Source organism: Manduca sexta, chromosome 6 (genome assembly GCF_014839805.1).
Source record: "Manduca sexta isolate Smith_Timp_Sample1 chromosome 6, JHU_Msex_v1.0, whole genome shotgun sequence".
In the NCBI taxonomy this organism is placed as follows: Eukaryota; Metazoa; Arthropoda; class Insecta; order Lepidoptera; family Sphingidae; genus Manduca; species Manduca sexta.
This window is the reverse complement of record NC_051120.1, coordinates 1,930,012-1,947,446: the sequence shown is the minus strand read 5'-3', so window position 1 is coordinate 1,947,446 and position 17,435 is coordinate 1,930,012. Positions and strand designations below refer to the sequence as shown.

At 34.2% G+C, this 17,435-nt stretch overlaps 1 protein-coding gene across 9 annotated transcripts; it reads left to right on the top strand.

Moving 5' to 3' along the window:
• The first annotated feature begins 179 nt into the window (after positions 1-179).
• LOC115440915 (jupiter microtubule associated homolog 1) lies at positions 180-17,295 on the top strand. 9 transcript variants are annotated; one of them, XM_030165426.2, is made up of 4 exons: positions 180-325; positions 10,853-10,937; positions 15,335-15,501; positions 15,833-17,295. In XM_030165426.2, the coding sequence occupies exons 2-4, from the start codon at positions 10,924-10,926 to the stop codon at positions 16,075-16,077; spliced, it is 426 nt and encodes a 141-aa protein (XP_030021286.1). In that variant the 5' UTR covers positions 180-325; positions 10,853-10,923; the 3' UTR covers positions 16,078-17,295. The 9 variants fall into 9 exon arrangements, with proteins under 9 accessions (XP_030021286.1, XP_030021284.1, XP_030021283.1 ...); XM_030165424.2 differs by having other exon boundaries at positions 182-325; positions 15,821-17,295; XM_030165427.2 differs by having other exon boundaries at positions 324-439.
• Positions 17,296-17,435: the final 140 nt, after the last annotated feature.

Genomic DNA, 17,435 nt, shown 5'->3' with positions numbered 1-17,435 from the left:
AAACCAGATGATTTCAGTTTTTTTAATGTTACCATGATTCGTACGTTTTGCCGCAATAGAAGATTTTATAAACAATCGTTACTATCTGGTATTTAATGAAACCGCTAAGCTAAGTAAATTAACAAGAGTTAAAAATAAAATCTTATATTTTTCTTACTTTGTAATTAATTTTTATAATTTCTCTGAACACGTTAGAAGCAACATATTTTTTACATACACGAAACAGTAGTATTTTAAAAATATTTTTACTTTGCAACTCTATGAATTTACCATGTTTCCATCTCGCTTGCACGTATTCCGTCAAAAAGAAGGCAAGCGAGCAGAGGTGAGTAATCTTTTCTTTGAATAAAAAAAATATAAAACGGCTCTTTATAACCGTTGCACTGCTCTAGAAGTTTTGATACAGCTTGTTTTGCGGCCTACTAGTGTTATATACTCGGTGAGTGTTTTGTAACTTGTAAATATATATTTTTTTATGCCGGCTGCGAAATATCTGTTGCGGGCCGTTATTTTTCAAGATTTTTATAAAGGTCAATGAGCCTAGATGGCATAGGCCGATGTGGTTATTTCGCCGGTTACAGGCATGTAAGTTATATTTGCATATGGGTCAAACAGGCGTTGATATTGCCGTAAAGATGATCCGTCTCAGTTAACGTAAGAACAAAGAATCACCGTTAAGTCCTCGCATGAATGGAGCGGCCGCACTCTTAACGTTACAGTTATGTCTAAATTAACACGGAATGTGCATTTTTATGTTTTTTTTCGTTTCCGGCATGATTTTTTTTCATTTTCGACTAATCCCCCGCTTCTATAAATACATTCGAGTTAATATTCATAACGCGGCGTTGCCTACGAGTTTTATTGTTCGACTCGGCCCACCTCATGTTAATGTTCACGGTGTATGCACGAGGCCGCATTTACAAACAGACTGACATTGCAATAACGTGATAAAATGCGTGCAATCTATATTTAGAGCCGTTTTACTTGAATCTGAACTATGCCATAAATAGATATTTATTGCTTACTTGCTATTACTTGTTTTGTCATGTTTACTGTCTAGATCATATATTTTTCTATCATCTAGTTTGTAGTTCATTTCATACAAATCAGCCTATGTCAGCCACAATGTTTCTCATTGGGAGTGGATTTTGGGTTTTGGTGGCACCCTTGACCGGTTCAAGGTGGGGTCACCCAAAATTATAATTTATATTTCATATCTTCAGCATGTCCTTTCATACATACATATCATTAACTTTCACTTTTTGTTTTATTTAAAGTCATATGTAAATAACTCCCACACTTGCCATTTCAAGTTTCACTTTCTTTAATAACAATAGTATTGTATTTTTTAACTGAACTTTTAGGGTAAACAAAATTAATTAAATCACTTAATGAATCTGACTAAAATTACTGCTAAATAAACTAAAAGTGTTTGTTTTACAACTTCATGATAGGTAATCATTCAAGCATCTTTGAGGATTAAAACAAAATGACCAAACTTGCTATTTAAGTATGGTTTATTGAAGCTTTTAATATTTGTTTACAATATAGTTTCTGTTGGTACATCATTTGCATTACAAAAGGGAACTTGTTAAGTATATCAAACAGAATTGCTAAGTTTTTTTAGCTTAGTTTCTTATTGTATCCATCAGAATCATTTCTGACGGTGTTAATCCCTCTAGCTAAATACTTTAGTCAAACACATGCCCCAATTACATACAGTCAGTCTTAGGTGGTCACTAAAAACCAGTCACTATAGGGCTATGAAGGTTAAGAACAATGTGTTTTGTAAATTATTATATTGCAGATTATCATGTATGTATGATAGATACTTATGTATGATAGTCATTTTACCAGACATAGAATGCATTACTAAGTCTGTATTATCTGTTTTCTAAAGTAATCCATCCAGATTGTTTTTAGCGGATTATTACTCTTGCTTTGAAATACAGAGTATATCATATGCTAATTGTAAAGTATTATTAATTATTGAATAGTTTGTTTTACCTGTTTGGTGCTTTTTAATTTATGTTTGATTTAAATTTATATTATTCAGTGAATTTAAATGAAGACTTTCCTCAAAATGAATCACTAATAAGGACAATAACATGTCATAAACAATTTATTTTCGACTTTTATGTACTGCTATTGTAATAATTTATCTTAATATTAATTATGAAGGTAACATAATACCTAATAAGACATCTATAAACTTTTCTTAAAAAGGAACAATGTTGCCTGATAATAAGTGATAGGTTAAATAATCCAAGAAATATGAACTGATCTGTGCTCAGAAAATAAAATTCTCATTGATTATTAATAGACACCCGGCAGGCCCACAACTTTGTGTTAGTATTAAATAGAATCAAATATTGTTTAATTTTATACACTTCCATATATAGATTTGTAGGAATAGATACAGTCAAGTGGATAATTTGATGCCCCACATTTGATTGCATATTACTGATTAGACATTCAAATAGATTAAAATTGATTTATTGTGTAGTTAAGATAAAACATAATTGGGCTATTGGATTTAGTAAATTAAATGGCCGCGAGTTAAGGGAGATGGGGAGAAGAGACATAGTGTGCAACATAAATAAAAATAGCTAAGACCAATAAAAAAATGTACTTATCCTACTAATATTATAAATGCGACAGTTTGTGAGGATGGTTGTATGTATGTTTGTTCCTCTTTCACGAAAAAACTACTTAACGGATTTGTATGAAACTTTACAGTAATATTGGTTATACATCAGAATAACACATGGGCTATAATTTATAATGATTTTGTGTAATTTCGTCATAATATAACGATGTATATAAAGTAAATCGGAAAAAAAAATATCCCGGAAAACTCATTCACTCCGGCGAAGCCGCGAGCAAAAGCTAGTCTTCTATAAATAGAAACTAATTTGTTCTTCCTCCCCCTTTTATAACATTTCTCACTTGAAATTTATACTTATTTTAATCGTTTTCCATGTTGGAAATCCTTCTTTGTCTCAAGACTAGGTATTTATTTTCATAGATGTGAACGCGGATTTTTATATGATAATATAGAAAATATTCTAGTAGGTCTGTTAGCGTAATTTTTATACAAAATCTAATACATTACCGTCAAGTAATTTTATGTTAATTCATAGTTCACTTCGCAGGGTATCGTGAATGAGTCTCGAACGATCTTTATCAGACCATCTGCCTGTCTGTTCAATATCCACTGTTTATAAGTTTTGACATGTCGCCAGCTTTGTAGGGCGACGACCTTAGTATATTTACCCCATTCTCCTCTGGTCGCGGTAACTAAGGGTGTTTTATTGCGTAATAATATGCTAAATGTATATTCGTTTTCTATCCACGTCTTATCTTGAGAATTTGGGCTTTAGTATTGGATCGAAGCTATGAGGGTAAAAAATATGACGAAATTGTAAAGAAATGTAGGTAGCTGCTTGCTTCCTAAAGCTTTTCGGCGGGAGATTTACTGCATCCCCAGATTTCTTCTAAAATAATTATTACAATTGTCATTTTCATAAATTTGCTTCATATAAATAGGTACTCTGTCTGTTTTTTCTAATCTGGTTTGAAGTCTCATAAACTTAGGTTTCATTCTCAAGATATTTTCTTATGATGGTCTACTTGATTAAATTGCCTTGTCCAGACTTATATTGACGATTTTGACCTTGCAATGCGACTCGTTTGGAAGAACCAATATGGCTGGTTTCTCACCATGTGTACGATTACCGTATATTGCTTACTAACTGCCTAATTATGTTTGCGACACGTGCGTATATTCCACGTCCAAAATGTAACTTATATTGGCATTCGTTCATTCAAATTTTATTCCAATATCTTAAAAAAAATTAAACACGCCTTTCATTGTTGATTTTATAAACAGTTTGTATATCAAGATGAAAACCGGATTAGAACCACTTTTATTTTTATATCCTTTATTCTAATTCACTCATCTATCTTGGGCTTCTGACAAAACATAAATAAATAAATGAAATATCGGTTTTTATATACTTGCATTATACGAATACAGAATAGTATTGAATCAATTATTTACCTACGTCAGATAATTAAAAATGCAGTGATCAAGACAATCACTGATAATTTTCATTGGTAGGCCCCGATGTCTCATGTAACTGTTTACAATCAAAATGCAATGATGACATCATAACTTTGATATCATACATCCGCTCTTTTATTGATAAACGTACCGTTCATGTTGATTTATTTATCAAAACTAGTTTTGCCGGCAACTATGTCCGCGTGAAAGCATTTTGCTGGAATATTTATTTTTATTAAATTGTAGACCTTTTGATGACTAACAATTCTTTACTAAATTTTATTAGTGTACCTATATCAAAGATTGTGTTCCGTTTTTATGAGTTCATGACAAACCATCTGCTTTTCTTTTCTATCGATAATTGTAGTGCCAAAATATACATACTAACATAAACCAACTTAATACTATAGTTACAGATAAACATAATTACGTGTCACGAACTTTGGTTATCATTCACTTCTCATGAACAACAAAATCATTTAATAGCATCCGACCTTGTTTAATACGGTTATACGGCCATGATTAACCAATTGCGAAGAATCGTTTTATTTTTTAAGGGTAATTATGCCCAAGTACTCCTTTGTCTGATTTGGATCTGATTCTTGTACATCATTGTGAGTCAATTCTTTCTTTATCTTCATGAACTTGCCTTTATTTTCTCCTGTAATTTTGGTGTCTTCGCTATTATCTGTAGTTTTGTCTCTATCAAACTCGAATGTATAAACATCGTTGTAATTTATTTTATTATTATCTGCTATGTCTAGAATTGCCATTTTCTTCAATAATTCTTCTATCTTTAATATGTAATTTTATTTGCTTGTTTACCTAATTGTTTTCCTTTCTTATTTCATTATCGTTGATTTCCTCCTTCATTCGCCATTTTATAGTGTTTCATTAAATACTGTATAAAGAGACGAGCAGTTCGTATTGGTTCGTCGGCATGCACTTACAAACAAAAGCGATGACGATCAAGAACTTGGATCACAAAGTTCCGCATTGCTTTCCCTCATTGCCCTGGGACAACAGATGTCCCATAATGCTCAGTAATTACATTGGCTTTAATGACTTTCATACCAGTGCTTGTATGAACAGATAAATCATTAATCATTTTGACTCGTAAAGCGATAGGCTTATTAAAACTTATTTACATATAAAATTGACGGTACCTTTGTTTGAAGGTTAAAGAAGGTATCTCTAGCTCTGGTTATTTTTGTTTAGCGGATTTTTTCGCGTAAGCGAAGCAAAGTGATATGAAGCTTTTCCGTAGCTTAATAAGGCTTATTTTCATTAATTTGACGTGTAGCTGATCAATGTTTGCAATCTTCAAATTGCTTTAGAGACTTACTGACGGAAAAATGGAAAGAATAATCTAATCAGAATTTGATTCTGAAGGACATGGGTGAAGCCCTGACCAAATGCCATTAAGATTAGCACAAACAGAAACCAGTCAATAAGTATCGTCAATGCATCATGAATCACAATGTCAATATCTAGATAATAAACCATTGATTGTTCCCTTTACGACGGCCTACGTCATTAATCATATTTGCATTGATCGTGTAAGGACGGACAGACGCCACATCCAATAAACAGTCCATGTTTGATCCGAGAATGCTATTAGTCAGTTCTTTGTTTATTTTTAATAAATTCCTTAGTTTCCTGTGTAGCGTAGACATATTTTAGGTCACTATGCGGTTTATAGACTCGATGTAGTTCATTGCGTCTGGCCAGTTTGATTTGAACTACTAATGATATGTATTAACTATTTAAGTTTTGTTTCATCGCTGTAATTTGCTGAAATTAAGAGACTTTTCCGCCCTCACATTCACTACTGCAACTTCTGTAAGCCAGGATCAGCAGTGGCAAGCATTTTATGACACTGAGCGATGAAGCTCCACGAGTCTCAGAGAACACTAATTTCTCTTTATCCCGGTAACGAAATTAATTAAATAGAAAGATAGGGAGGAGTTAGACATATTAAATAATATGCTGAAAGCCTCAACCGTTGACTATTATAACTATCATTTACCTTATTTAGTTTCTGTTTTTTATTATATCCACGAACAGAATTTTGTTTTGACCCTGACAGACGTAGGCTTTGTTTCATAGACGTTAGGTTAAGTTTAAACGACTACAGCAAGGCAGTCAATTGGTATCAAGTAAATCATCATACATGATATCGAATTGCTTAAGCTTCTCCTTGAATTGGAAGCAAGGTCTTCAGTTGAGATTACCGAGTCTTTCTGTTAATATATATAAAATTTCGAATTCATGATATTGGTTACATTTATCTATGGTCACTAGCATCAAAACGAAAAAGGGTTTTCTTAGGTTCTTGTTTCGTAAACTAAAAATTAGGAAGGCGTGTATAATGAAAGTGATTATGAAAGGTTTCCTTGATTACACTCTCAATTATCATTTGCTTTGTTTAGACTTCCACAATGCAAATTAGACCAAAAATAGTAAGGTAATAGCAATCTATTTGGAAGGAACAAACGTCTTACATTAGAAATTTTAGAGGACAAATTAATAATTAGAATACTACGCTTCGATGACGCATTATTTCATAGACAATTGCAATAACGTATAAAAAACGAAACTGGGTTCCACTTTCTACATTAGTTGCGTGTAAAAACTTCAATTTGTCGAACAAAAACCGAATTAGATTTTGTTAATTTGCGAAGTTGCGAGATGGAAGTTTTAATAAAATTGGTAAAAGCATATTTAATGGTCGTAAAACTAATTTGATCGAGATTAGTCCTATGTTGTAGAAGTTAGACAAGTTACTAGGCCTTTTGATGTGGTTTCCTTCCCTGAGCATACTCACTATACTGTGATATCGCTACGTACCCTGAAATCGTAATAACACTGTTATTAAGTTTCTCGGAGCGTAAACATTGCCTTAGAGAATAAATTGCTTGTTTTTATGTAGAGATGTTCTAGTTTTTGGCACTGATTCGACTTTACGGTCTTGGCTCGGTCCGCGGGGTTACCGAGTTCTGCAATCCGTGTTATCAATGTTTAAGGAAATGAATTACTTTTATCTTTGTGTTTTGTTTTATCTGATATCGAATGTTTTGACGAATATTCAATAGAATGGAGTTATTTACAGCCAAATCGATGAATGACTACATATTTTCGTTTTTGTCATCTAAGATAGACTTCATTATTTTCAACGATAAATCATATGTGATGTCTGTGTATCCTCGTATATAATACTTATTCCACCACGTATTGCATTTATAACTGCGTATGTCTAAGCACTCTTATCAACTATTGGCGAATAATTCAAGCCCAATTGTGACTATGAATTATGAGTAACGAATACACTCGAATAAGCTGTTTACAAAGTCGTGTTCGTGATCATTCATCTGTTCTCAGCATGTATCCAAATCAGGGGTAATTCAAGGAAGCAAAAACACAAGACAACAATGTCATAGATCAGCCCACAAAATCAAGAAATATAACGCAATAATTTGCGCGAGTTCAAATTAAAGAAAAAGTTATCGAGAAACACAGACCGTTAAATGTTACTGATTTATGTAGATAAATGTCTAGTCGCCACTCCGAAGGTTTGCCAGAGTTGCAATAATCCAATTGGCGGGGTCAAGCACCTGGTTATTGCCGCCCACGTTGCAAGCCAAACCGCAGAAAACAACTAGTTCGAACACGATAGGTACAGCACAGACGGACACGCCATATTGCGTTACATCGTTATAATTGAAACAATAGTTTCCTGCTGATCATCAGTTTCCTAGATTTGGATCGGCGGTTCCGCTTGTGAAATTCAGTCTAGATTGAAGTTTTAATTAAAGATAAAATGGCACGTATATTTGCAAGCAAATTGTGATTTGAGTCACAATAACTCTGATGAATTATTAGTTAAGTAATAGAAGGGAGTAGGAGGGATTAGGTTTTCCGTAATCTAACTTTGAAACTCAACAGGATCGATGTCATTTCCTTTCGGTTTTAATAATAATTTCCAAACATATAACAGGCTCTGATTACGCTAAACTTTCTGGCGAAAATAATTGCCAATTACCGAGAAAGTGGGTCAGTTGGCCGTACTTTCTCTTCTATTTATGACAAAGAGAATCCTAAAGTAGGCTTAGAATTATAATTACTTTGTTGTTTTTGGTATTTGGTTATCTCGCCTGGGCCTTTTCTCAATTCTGTATCTAGTAATACAAATATTCCCAAGGGGCCGGATGTAGTTCTGTCTTTACGTTATAATTGTGCTGTGGGTGATAACTGCAAGGTGTTTGCACTCCCACAATAGGTAAATTCTCAATAGGAATTTGGGAGTTAGCCAGTTTTGTTTCGGCAGGGATCGAACTGGCAGCGGTTTATATCGCCTCCATCAGAAAGTCTGTAAAAGAAATCTAAAAGTGCGTATACACCCGGTAAAGAAATACAAGTATATGTGCCCAAAGAAACCTTACAAACAGTTAGTATCTGCCTACCTCTTTGAGTTTTAAGCGTAAGCTTATAGATTGTCTCAAGTATTTTCTTATGATTGTATGCATTGCCTACATTCATTGTTCGTACGGATGTGACTATTGAGTTAGCAATAGAGACAAATTGTTGTATTTAGTGATTTAACAAGCAAATGTACTTCAGCTTTCAACAATGTAAGGACAGTTATTTTCATCATCTTTAACTACACATACAAAGAAAGGTCTGTCGTTTGAAGAACGTACTCTCTAAAATAATAGTTTTTTCTTGTGATAAAAGTACACAGTGTGGGACACAGATTTGTTATTTTAGATTAGCAGATTGACGATGGATTCATCTAGGTGGAACCAGAAGCTAGTCATAAATGTTTGTACTTAATTTAAATCACACAATAACGAACATTCTAGAGGACGTATGTCTAAAAAGATCCACGTATTTTTAGTTCCGAGGTTTCGCTGTATATTACGTAATAGGGTGGGATTATATCGACGCGGCTAGGGTGGGATCTAGTTTTTGTCACGGAAACACGCATCAATCCAATTACCATTGTCATGCTAAACATAAGAGAAAGAAAGTTGAGAAAGCATTTATTCGTACAATATGCAAGGAATATATGCAAGAAATTTATTTAAATATTTCTTGCGTCCTTACGCAAAAAATATATAATAGACAAATTACGAAAGTAAGAAATAAATAAGGGTTTACACAAGGTGCATGTTATTCTGTTCGATATATTTTGCACTCGATGTTAACAACATTTACATGATAAAAAAAAACGTGGTATCGTCATTTCGATATAAATCAAGAAAAAAATATAACATCTTGAACCATTTCCAATGAACATAAGAAAAAAAAATTATCTCCTCTCCGAACATCCGTTCAATCTAACACAAAAATATACCAAAGTAGTCAAATACATCCTGATTCCGGGAAACATAAGCAGTAAACGGTTTATTTTCTAGTATCATCATTATTTTTTCAAATAAAGTCGGGAGGTTATCGTGCTCATATTTATGTAGATTGCTCTGGCTGAATGCCCAATTTCATTAACTTCCTTACTTGTTGTCTTCGTTTGGAATTGATTTGTTTTGACCCCGTTCTCTAATGTCCGTTGTTAATTTATTACCTTACGCATGAGGTGGCCAGGTATCATTTGGTTTGTCTGAATTATGTATCATGATGGATTTGGAGCAATTGGTTTTGCGTCACCTGGATGATGTTTCTGTATGTGATTCCTAACCATTAATCGAAAATCTAAATGAAGCATCAGTCTTCAGTTCGTAGGCCATTGTGTTTAGAATATCGGAGACTAAATAAGTTTCTGCCTCAAACCAGAAGTGACCTTCGTGTAGTTACTATCGTGATTGAGTATTGAGACTACGTCTGGTATCTTAAGATGATAAAACACCACTTTCATTCTTCTATGTTGTTACCTTTATGTGCAGTCTTAAGTTACAGTCAGGTAAATGACTTGTCTCCTTATTCATTTGTATAAAACAAACATAATGCTTCCTCATAAGCTTACACTAATCAGAGTATTACATTATCATTTCATGTACAAAGAAATTTCGATTAGTCACATCGTAATGAGAAAATTAATCTGACTCAATCGTGACTCGAATGAGTTATCGTCCGTAACAAACGACTGACGCATTTGTCTTGCGTGAAAAAAAATAATTAGTTTTACAGCTTGAAATTACAGATGGAATAGGTAATGATATTTTTAGTTGAATAAACAATATTTTAAAATCCATGAAGGAAGTGACCATCGGTCATCATTTTCCTGTATTATTTGATGTAGCGGTAGATTATTTAAATTTTGCTGTTGAATTCTTTTGTATTACTTTAAACTATTCTTGAGGTTTAGGAATGGCAGTGAAATGCTTAGTGTACGAGATTCCTTTTTCTAGAATATTTAGTATACCTAGCCGAAAGTCTATACAATATGAGCTTGAACGAGGCATGTGTCCCCGAACTTATAGCTTCTTCCATACACACCGGACACACAGATACTTCATCTTATTGTATTTTTGACAGCTATGTTGCATAAATTTATCGCGTCATCAATAACTGAACACTTCGATTACAAAACCGATGAACTATTGGTTGAAAAATAACACATCTCAATCTTAAACCCCTTATGAAATGAAAAATTTAAAATACCTTCTTTCTTCGTTCGTACCTACAATGGTCTGCCCCACTTCCACTTTCCATAACGTGGCGTTAAGCTTAGCAGTGTGACGTATATAGGCTGATTTGTATTAGTAATATAATGTGAACGTGATGTCCTAATATAAGTCGATATGGTTCTTACTGTGTTTTATTCTCCAGCCAAAGGTCCACTGCTAAGTACAGCTCTATCAGAAGTTACTGCGGTCCAGGGCCGCTTACACGCATTGCTAATGTCTAGCGAAAGGTAAATTGGTTCATATATTTTTATAATATGTAAGTTGAGAAGTTGCAAACAGTATTATGAGTGTGCCATCTTGAACGAGTTGGTAGCATTCACGGATCATTGGTTATTGCCGTGTAGTAGCAGAAATCATTAACGGAGAACCAATGAAGGATTATTAAATCTATTCCCTACTTATTTTCATTTGTAGTCTTAAATATCTCCAGGCTTTGACGGGAGTGCTAATCAATAACATACAACTGATAGTTTGATACATTGATAAATAATAGGAATTCCTAAAAAATATCTAAATATACAAGCGAATTTGTACTCTATAATATAAGACTGATATTGCTACATTAAATATCTAAATTCGTATTTCAGATGTTAGTCCAAGATTGCCTAGTTATTTGCTAAAAGTTCACTTTATTTACCGTCAAACAGTATAGACATGATACTCGTCGTCTCTAATTACCGTCGCTGTGGGAAATACGTTATTGATTTGCCGACAGTACTCTGTTAAGGGTTAGGCACTAGCATGAAAAGTTAATGAACTGACCATGCCTTGTCTGGTGCTTATCGATTGCATACGGATGGCTTGTTAGCGTTTGTCTGTTGGGCGTGGTTTAATCCATCTTGCGTCACGAAATGGAGTCTTTACATTTTCGCCATGTGGGATGGCTTTATAGCTTGCAGTCTGTTCGGCACAAATGGCTGAGAAACTATAGTTGTTACGATTCCCGATATACACGTAATTGCATGATATAATATATATGTTTGTATTTAAAATATGTATTTCCCAGGTAGGGAACAAGTTTATACGTTGCGCCTTTGAAAAAATGATGCTTTGCAGGGCGTGGAATATATTCTAATGTCGCCCGATATATAACCATATTGGGTTTTGATGTATCTTTAGCCGGAAATATGTTCAAATGAAGTTAGGGCATATATTCTATTTCTTCTTACTAGTGGCAAAGGGTCCATTTAACTAGATTCCTGCCGGCTTCCCTTTCTTAATTCATGTAAAATCTATTTATGATGATTGATTTGCAGATTGTATTCATGCATTGTAGTACCTAAGTATATGTCGTGTCGGTCCTCTTACGAAAAATTTTACCCTTGGCCACTGCTATTCAACCTCTGTGAGGAAAATGGGACGATGATCATGAAACTACAATAACTTCGTCACTCATTACAAAAATGAAAATAACAATAGAAATTGTCAACACAGATTTGATTTCGACTTGGTAACATTCCTTAAAGTCTAGTTTCCTAATACAATAAGTCAATATTTGTCGTAACAGTTGTTCTGAGTTTGTCGTGCGTGATTATGTAAAGATTTGGAAACTAGTGTTACTAGGTATTAACAATGGTGATCTAGAAAAACCACACAAGTTTCTAATTTTGATTTTTATAACAATAGATATAGTGGTCATGTCATGGTAATGAGCATTAATGTTCAAAAATATACCTATTCAAACCTAAACAGTATTTATGTATTCTAGAAAATCTTATATAACAAATTGTTGCATAATTCGATAGAAAAAGAAACTAAATGATCGCCGATGGTAATGATAAACCAATAATTATATCAGAGAAATTGTGAGGTCGTTGCTGATCTTAAAAGAAACTTATTTGGCGGGTCCTTGGTTCCAACTATCGGACAAACAATAAAGTTCGCCATCTTGCCTGTTTTCTGTGAAGTACACGTACCTACTTGCTAGAAATTTCTGGATCAATATTTCGTAAAAAGCGAAGGATCACATTACCTGCGTTTGTTAATTTTGTAACACAATATTGGATGAGTAATACTTAAAAATAGCTATGAATGATTCCCTGTTTCTCTTCCGTTCGGAGGTAGCTGGCTACTTATTGAACATCTGCCTTAATTTGAGGTTGGGTATTGGTGAAAAAGGACGCCACATGACGCTCTTTGTTACCATCTGCCATGGTATATGAATGGAGAAGCGAACCTAAATGTGAAAAAAGTTTATTTTTTTGTAGTTTATTTAGCTGTTTAATGTATTGTTTTGTTTCCCTACATAATATAACGTCGGGACAGTGTCCAGGTACAATTTCAGTTATAAGGTAATAAACAAACCGTTCAATATTTTCAAAGCAACAATTTTAAACATAAGACCAGCGAGTGCCTAATGTTGAATTTATGTCGACGATAAACGTATTTTTAATCCTTAATATGGAGTCTGGCGACTTCCTAAGCATTGCTTTGTCATACATTTGCAAAAAAAAAAATACGATCCAAATTAAGTTTACTTCGTTGTTACAACTGTATGCAGTTGATCAGGACGGCAGTACTCACACTTCCTGAGTCTTGTGAGAAATACTCTATGTATATAACCATACGTAATTGCATGTAAATTGTAGGCATATAGTAAAAATCGTGATTCGCTATTTATAGCCCCTGAATTTATGACTTCTGCGTGCGTTTGTTTGTCACATGACATGATGAAGCATTTGTTTCCTGTAATACATTCCGATGTTACCAGGTAATACCAAAATATACTCGTATACAATACCCACCAAAATATACAACTAAGAGTCGTACTGATATTACTACTTAGCATTGCTTTTGCTCAATAGTAATGAGTTGTTATTGGGATTTTGAATATTTGGAAGTCAACGTACAATGGCAATATGTAAAACTATTAGTTCAATTTTCGTTTGATAATTCGTTTAATAAGATTTGTATTATTTGAAATATTGATGATGTCGTTTATTATGATTGAAATGACTTTTTACTCGAATTTGCGTTTGTCTTTGGGGGAAGGTCTATTTTATCCTATTTTTCCGTATTTATGATGTATCATAGATATCCGCTATAGATATCCGTAGGGTAAACGAGAGCCATAAGGCGTAGGAAGTAGAACAATAGACAATTAGTATTCAATATAATTGTAGAAAGGATGTGCCGTTATTAATATGCGATTGAACTAGGGTTGGCGAATTGCTAGACACGGTATTATACTGTTTTTTATTACGTATTAGGTGCTATATATTGTTCCTGACTTGAAACTATCGAATAACAACTCATTGGTATTACAAATTTTGGGATCAATAAAGCAATAACATGGGTCAAGGTATTATGTAACAAAATTCATAAAAGTGTATGCCAAAGGTTTCAATGTTTTTCTCTTTCCCCAATCTTTTTGTTCGGACATATTACCTCAATAGCTCTCGCTACGCCTCCTGTCAATCTTATGTCCCTCAAAACAATAATTGTCATGCCATTCCTAAGACTATGAATAGTTTTACTCATCTTTCTTCATCAGTCTTCTCACCCGCTCACTACGCCTCCTATCAATCTTGAGTTTCTGTAAACAATATCTTGGACATCAGTCATGACGTCCAGCTCGTCTTATTGTGTCTAATATCCATATTTATTTTCACCCTCAGAACTTTAATAAGTTCTTTTTGTATCGTGACAACCCTAATTGGTACCTAGCGCAGCTGCGGCGTGTGGTTACTAGTTAGGTCATTGAATCCCCCAGTGCCAAGGACAGCTCTAAGCTATACGACGCTAGATTATTGCGCATATTTATGTAGGATTCAATAGAATAATAGTAGTTTTTCAAATAATCATACACATGTTAATAAATTGGTAAAATCTGGATTTGATTCGTAAAAGATTAAAGTATCTCATAAGATAACAGCGATTATCAATTTGGAATTAATTGCATTAATTCTTTGATTTGTATCTAATCATTTTAAAAGCCATTACCTTCACATAACAGCTATACTCTCATTGGTATTGTATTATGTATACAATTTGATTTATAATAATTATTGTGGTCGCCTTTCATCATTTAACCTTTTTGCCTTTACTTCAAAAAACACAAAATATTTAGTGAAGTATTCGTTTTCATGACCCCCTATTTATTTGACTCACCACAGTATTGACAGATCATGTAATTGTTTTTAAACTGCCAATTTGCATAGATTTAAATGCTAAGATATGCAATTACGTTAGTAATTTGTATCGGGTTTGTTTAAACAATGTGAACTGAACGACTATTTGTTTCACAAAACCCACCTACACTAGATCTGATAACCATGTATGTCTAATTTGGCACAGTCTCGAAAATATATATTCTGCTTGCATTTGGTTCCGGGTCTACAATTTTGTAAAAGTTTGATTCTTGAATAAATGGCAGTCATAGTACTCTAGTAATCCTATTAGTGAAAGAATTTGCTGAATTTGACCGATAAGTACACGAGATTACCTGTCGAATCCACTCACTTACTTCGTTACAATATTTTTTATGTTAAATATTAACCGTTAGTTATTGCATCCGAAATTTGTTTTAATAAAACGAGACAAATAAAAAATCAGACGTATACAGGCTGTTTTTTTTCTAAAAATAGTATTTTCGTTTCCTATAACTTGTTTTTCTGTTTTCCAGAAACGCAAACCGTGACAAGATGACTTCGACATCGTTCAACGTAGGCCTGAACGACACCGCGCGGCTGTCAAGCCGAGTGCTGCGCCCCCCGGGCGGCGGACACACCGACATCTTCGGCTCCGAGCCCGAGCCGCCGCGCACCGGCCGCCGTCAAGTACCGCAGGCTGGTAAGGAGGTTTCGTTTATACAAATAAGTTGAATATTCAAAATTATTAGTAATTGTTTCAAGTTTTCTGTTAGTTTAGATAATATGGAATGCATGAATGGACCTTAGGAGTCTTCATATTAGTAAAAAGTTAGTATATTAATTTAATGAAATGATAACCGTTTATGGCACCAAATTGTAGTATATGTGTCTTGGCATTATTTCTTTTTAAGTAACAACAAGCCTCACAATTCCATGTTTTTATTGAATATGTATTTACTATTAAAAACAAATATTGTCCTTAAATCCATCTTGTGGCAAGTTTATTCATATTATAACAGCTCATATTTCAGGCCAAGGAGACGAAGTGAAAGCCACCAACGGCACAGACGCGCCAGCTGCCAACGGCCAGGCGTCCACGCCCGAAGCGCCCGCACCAGTGGAGGCTAAAGTTGAGAGCCCAACTAAAGTAGAAAGCCCAGCCAAGATCGAGAGCCCGCCCAAGATCGACAGCCCCACAAAGCCAGAACAGGCCAAAATGGAGCCTCCGAAGCGCGTCCGCGTCCCTCCGGGAGGTTTCTCTTCAGGTCTTTGGTAAAAGCCACGCAAAGAAAAGCTTAATTTCGTTCGCCAAGATTCTTATAGGGCGATCTGTGAGTGGACGTAAATGTTGCATTTTAAATAGGATTATAATTATTAGAAATTAAATTGATTTTTTAATGTGAAACACGTTAGGGTGTCTTGGGACGATTTTTGTGTGGACATTTTGTCCAGTTAAGAATTTGCAGATTCGTGACCAGGTAGATACGTTACTATTCACTGGTCTAAATTAAACCATGACGTCACGTTGCACGCAAATGGACAAAATAATGTTAACACAAAAAGGACCTAAGGTAAATTCTGCACACATTTACTGAACTGTTAGAGTTTAGTGTGGCACACAATTGTGTCCACTCGCAGCGCGTCCGCTAGTATTCGCTAAGATTCGCTGGGACCACTGTGTTGTTAGGTTTCCTAAGTGTTCTCACTGTGCCTTGTTTCAGCCGAAACCGGATTTGATTGTAGATAAGTTCCGTTGTGTTTTAAGGGAATGGTCCTGGCGATTTCTTTGAACTGTATGTTAAGTCGTTCGCGGTTGTTCACTCCTCGCAGAAAGGGATTTCCATTTTTTATTTACTGAACAAATGTATCTTATGTAGTATTATTTACATACATACATTAGGAGATTATGATTTTTTTTTAATATTGCAACGTATTTAGCTTTCGTAATCGTGCGGCCACGGTCAAGACTCTCTAGGTAGAATATTCCAGTCACAATTTTGCTATAAGACTTACTTCGGCCAAATTTTAACTCTTGTAGATTTTCTTCTTAACACATTGTACAGGGTGTTTGGGTGTGCTATTCAGGCCAGTGTTTTTTATTAGCTAGCTACTTGTTTTTCTAGTGAGGATAGAGGTACGAGGTAAAAATAGGTAACAGTAAATTGTTTTGAATACTGATGCACAAAACTTTGCGGATGAATTTATTAACATCACGACGTCGGGTAGTTAACGTCAAGATAGTAGGTAGAGAGCACCCTGTATATTTTTTTTTATAAAAAAGTTTTAAAAAAATTCCCAAGGAATGTTATTTTAGCTTAATTAATTTGTATCAGACTGACATGTGCCTATTTGAACGTATGTTGTACTTAAAATTTATGTTGTGCATTGTGACTGTGGTGGAACTTTTTGGCAAGCCTCCGCCGACAAATGCGTTTATGTATATTGATAATGATAACAATTGTATTTTTATATGAATTACAATACAATTAAATTATGTTTTGTGTTTTATTTGCGACCTTTACTGTATTTTAATTTATTTTTGGAAAGTTATTATGGTGGTAACATAAGTTGCATGTTGGTTACAAATAGTTTTCTAAGAGGACAATTATATAGTGATTATGCCTTGATATTTGA

What these genes read in the sequence shown, in the direction of transcription:
- LOC115440915 (XM_030165422.2), top strand. Translation starts at nt 261, where the DNA reads ATGAATTTACCATGTTTCCATCTCGCTTGCACGTATTCCGTCAAAAAG. An exon ending in AAGAAGGCAAGCGAGCAGAG is followed by an intron (nt 326 to 15,334) that starts GTGAGTAATCTT and finishes TCTGTTTTCCAG; the next exon opens with AAACGCAAACCGTGACAAGA. An exon ending in CCGTCAAGTACCGCAGGCTG is followed by an intron (nt 15,502 to 15,820) that starts GTAAGGAGGTTT and finishes ATATTATAACAG; the next exon opens with CTCATATTTCAGGCCAAGGA.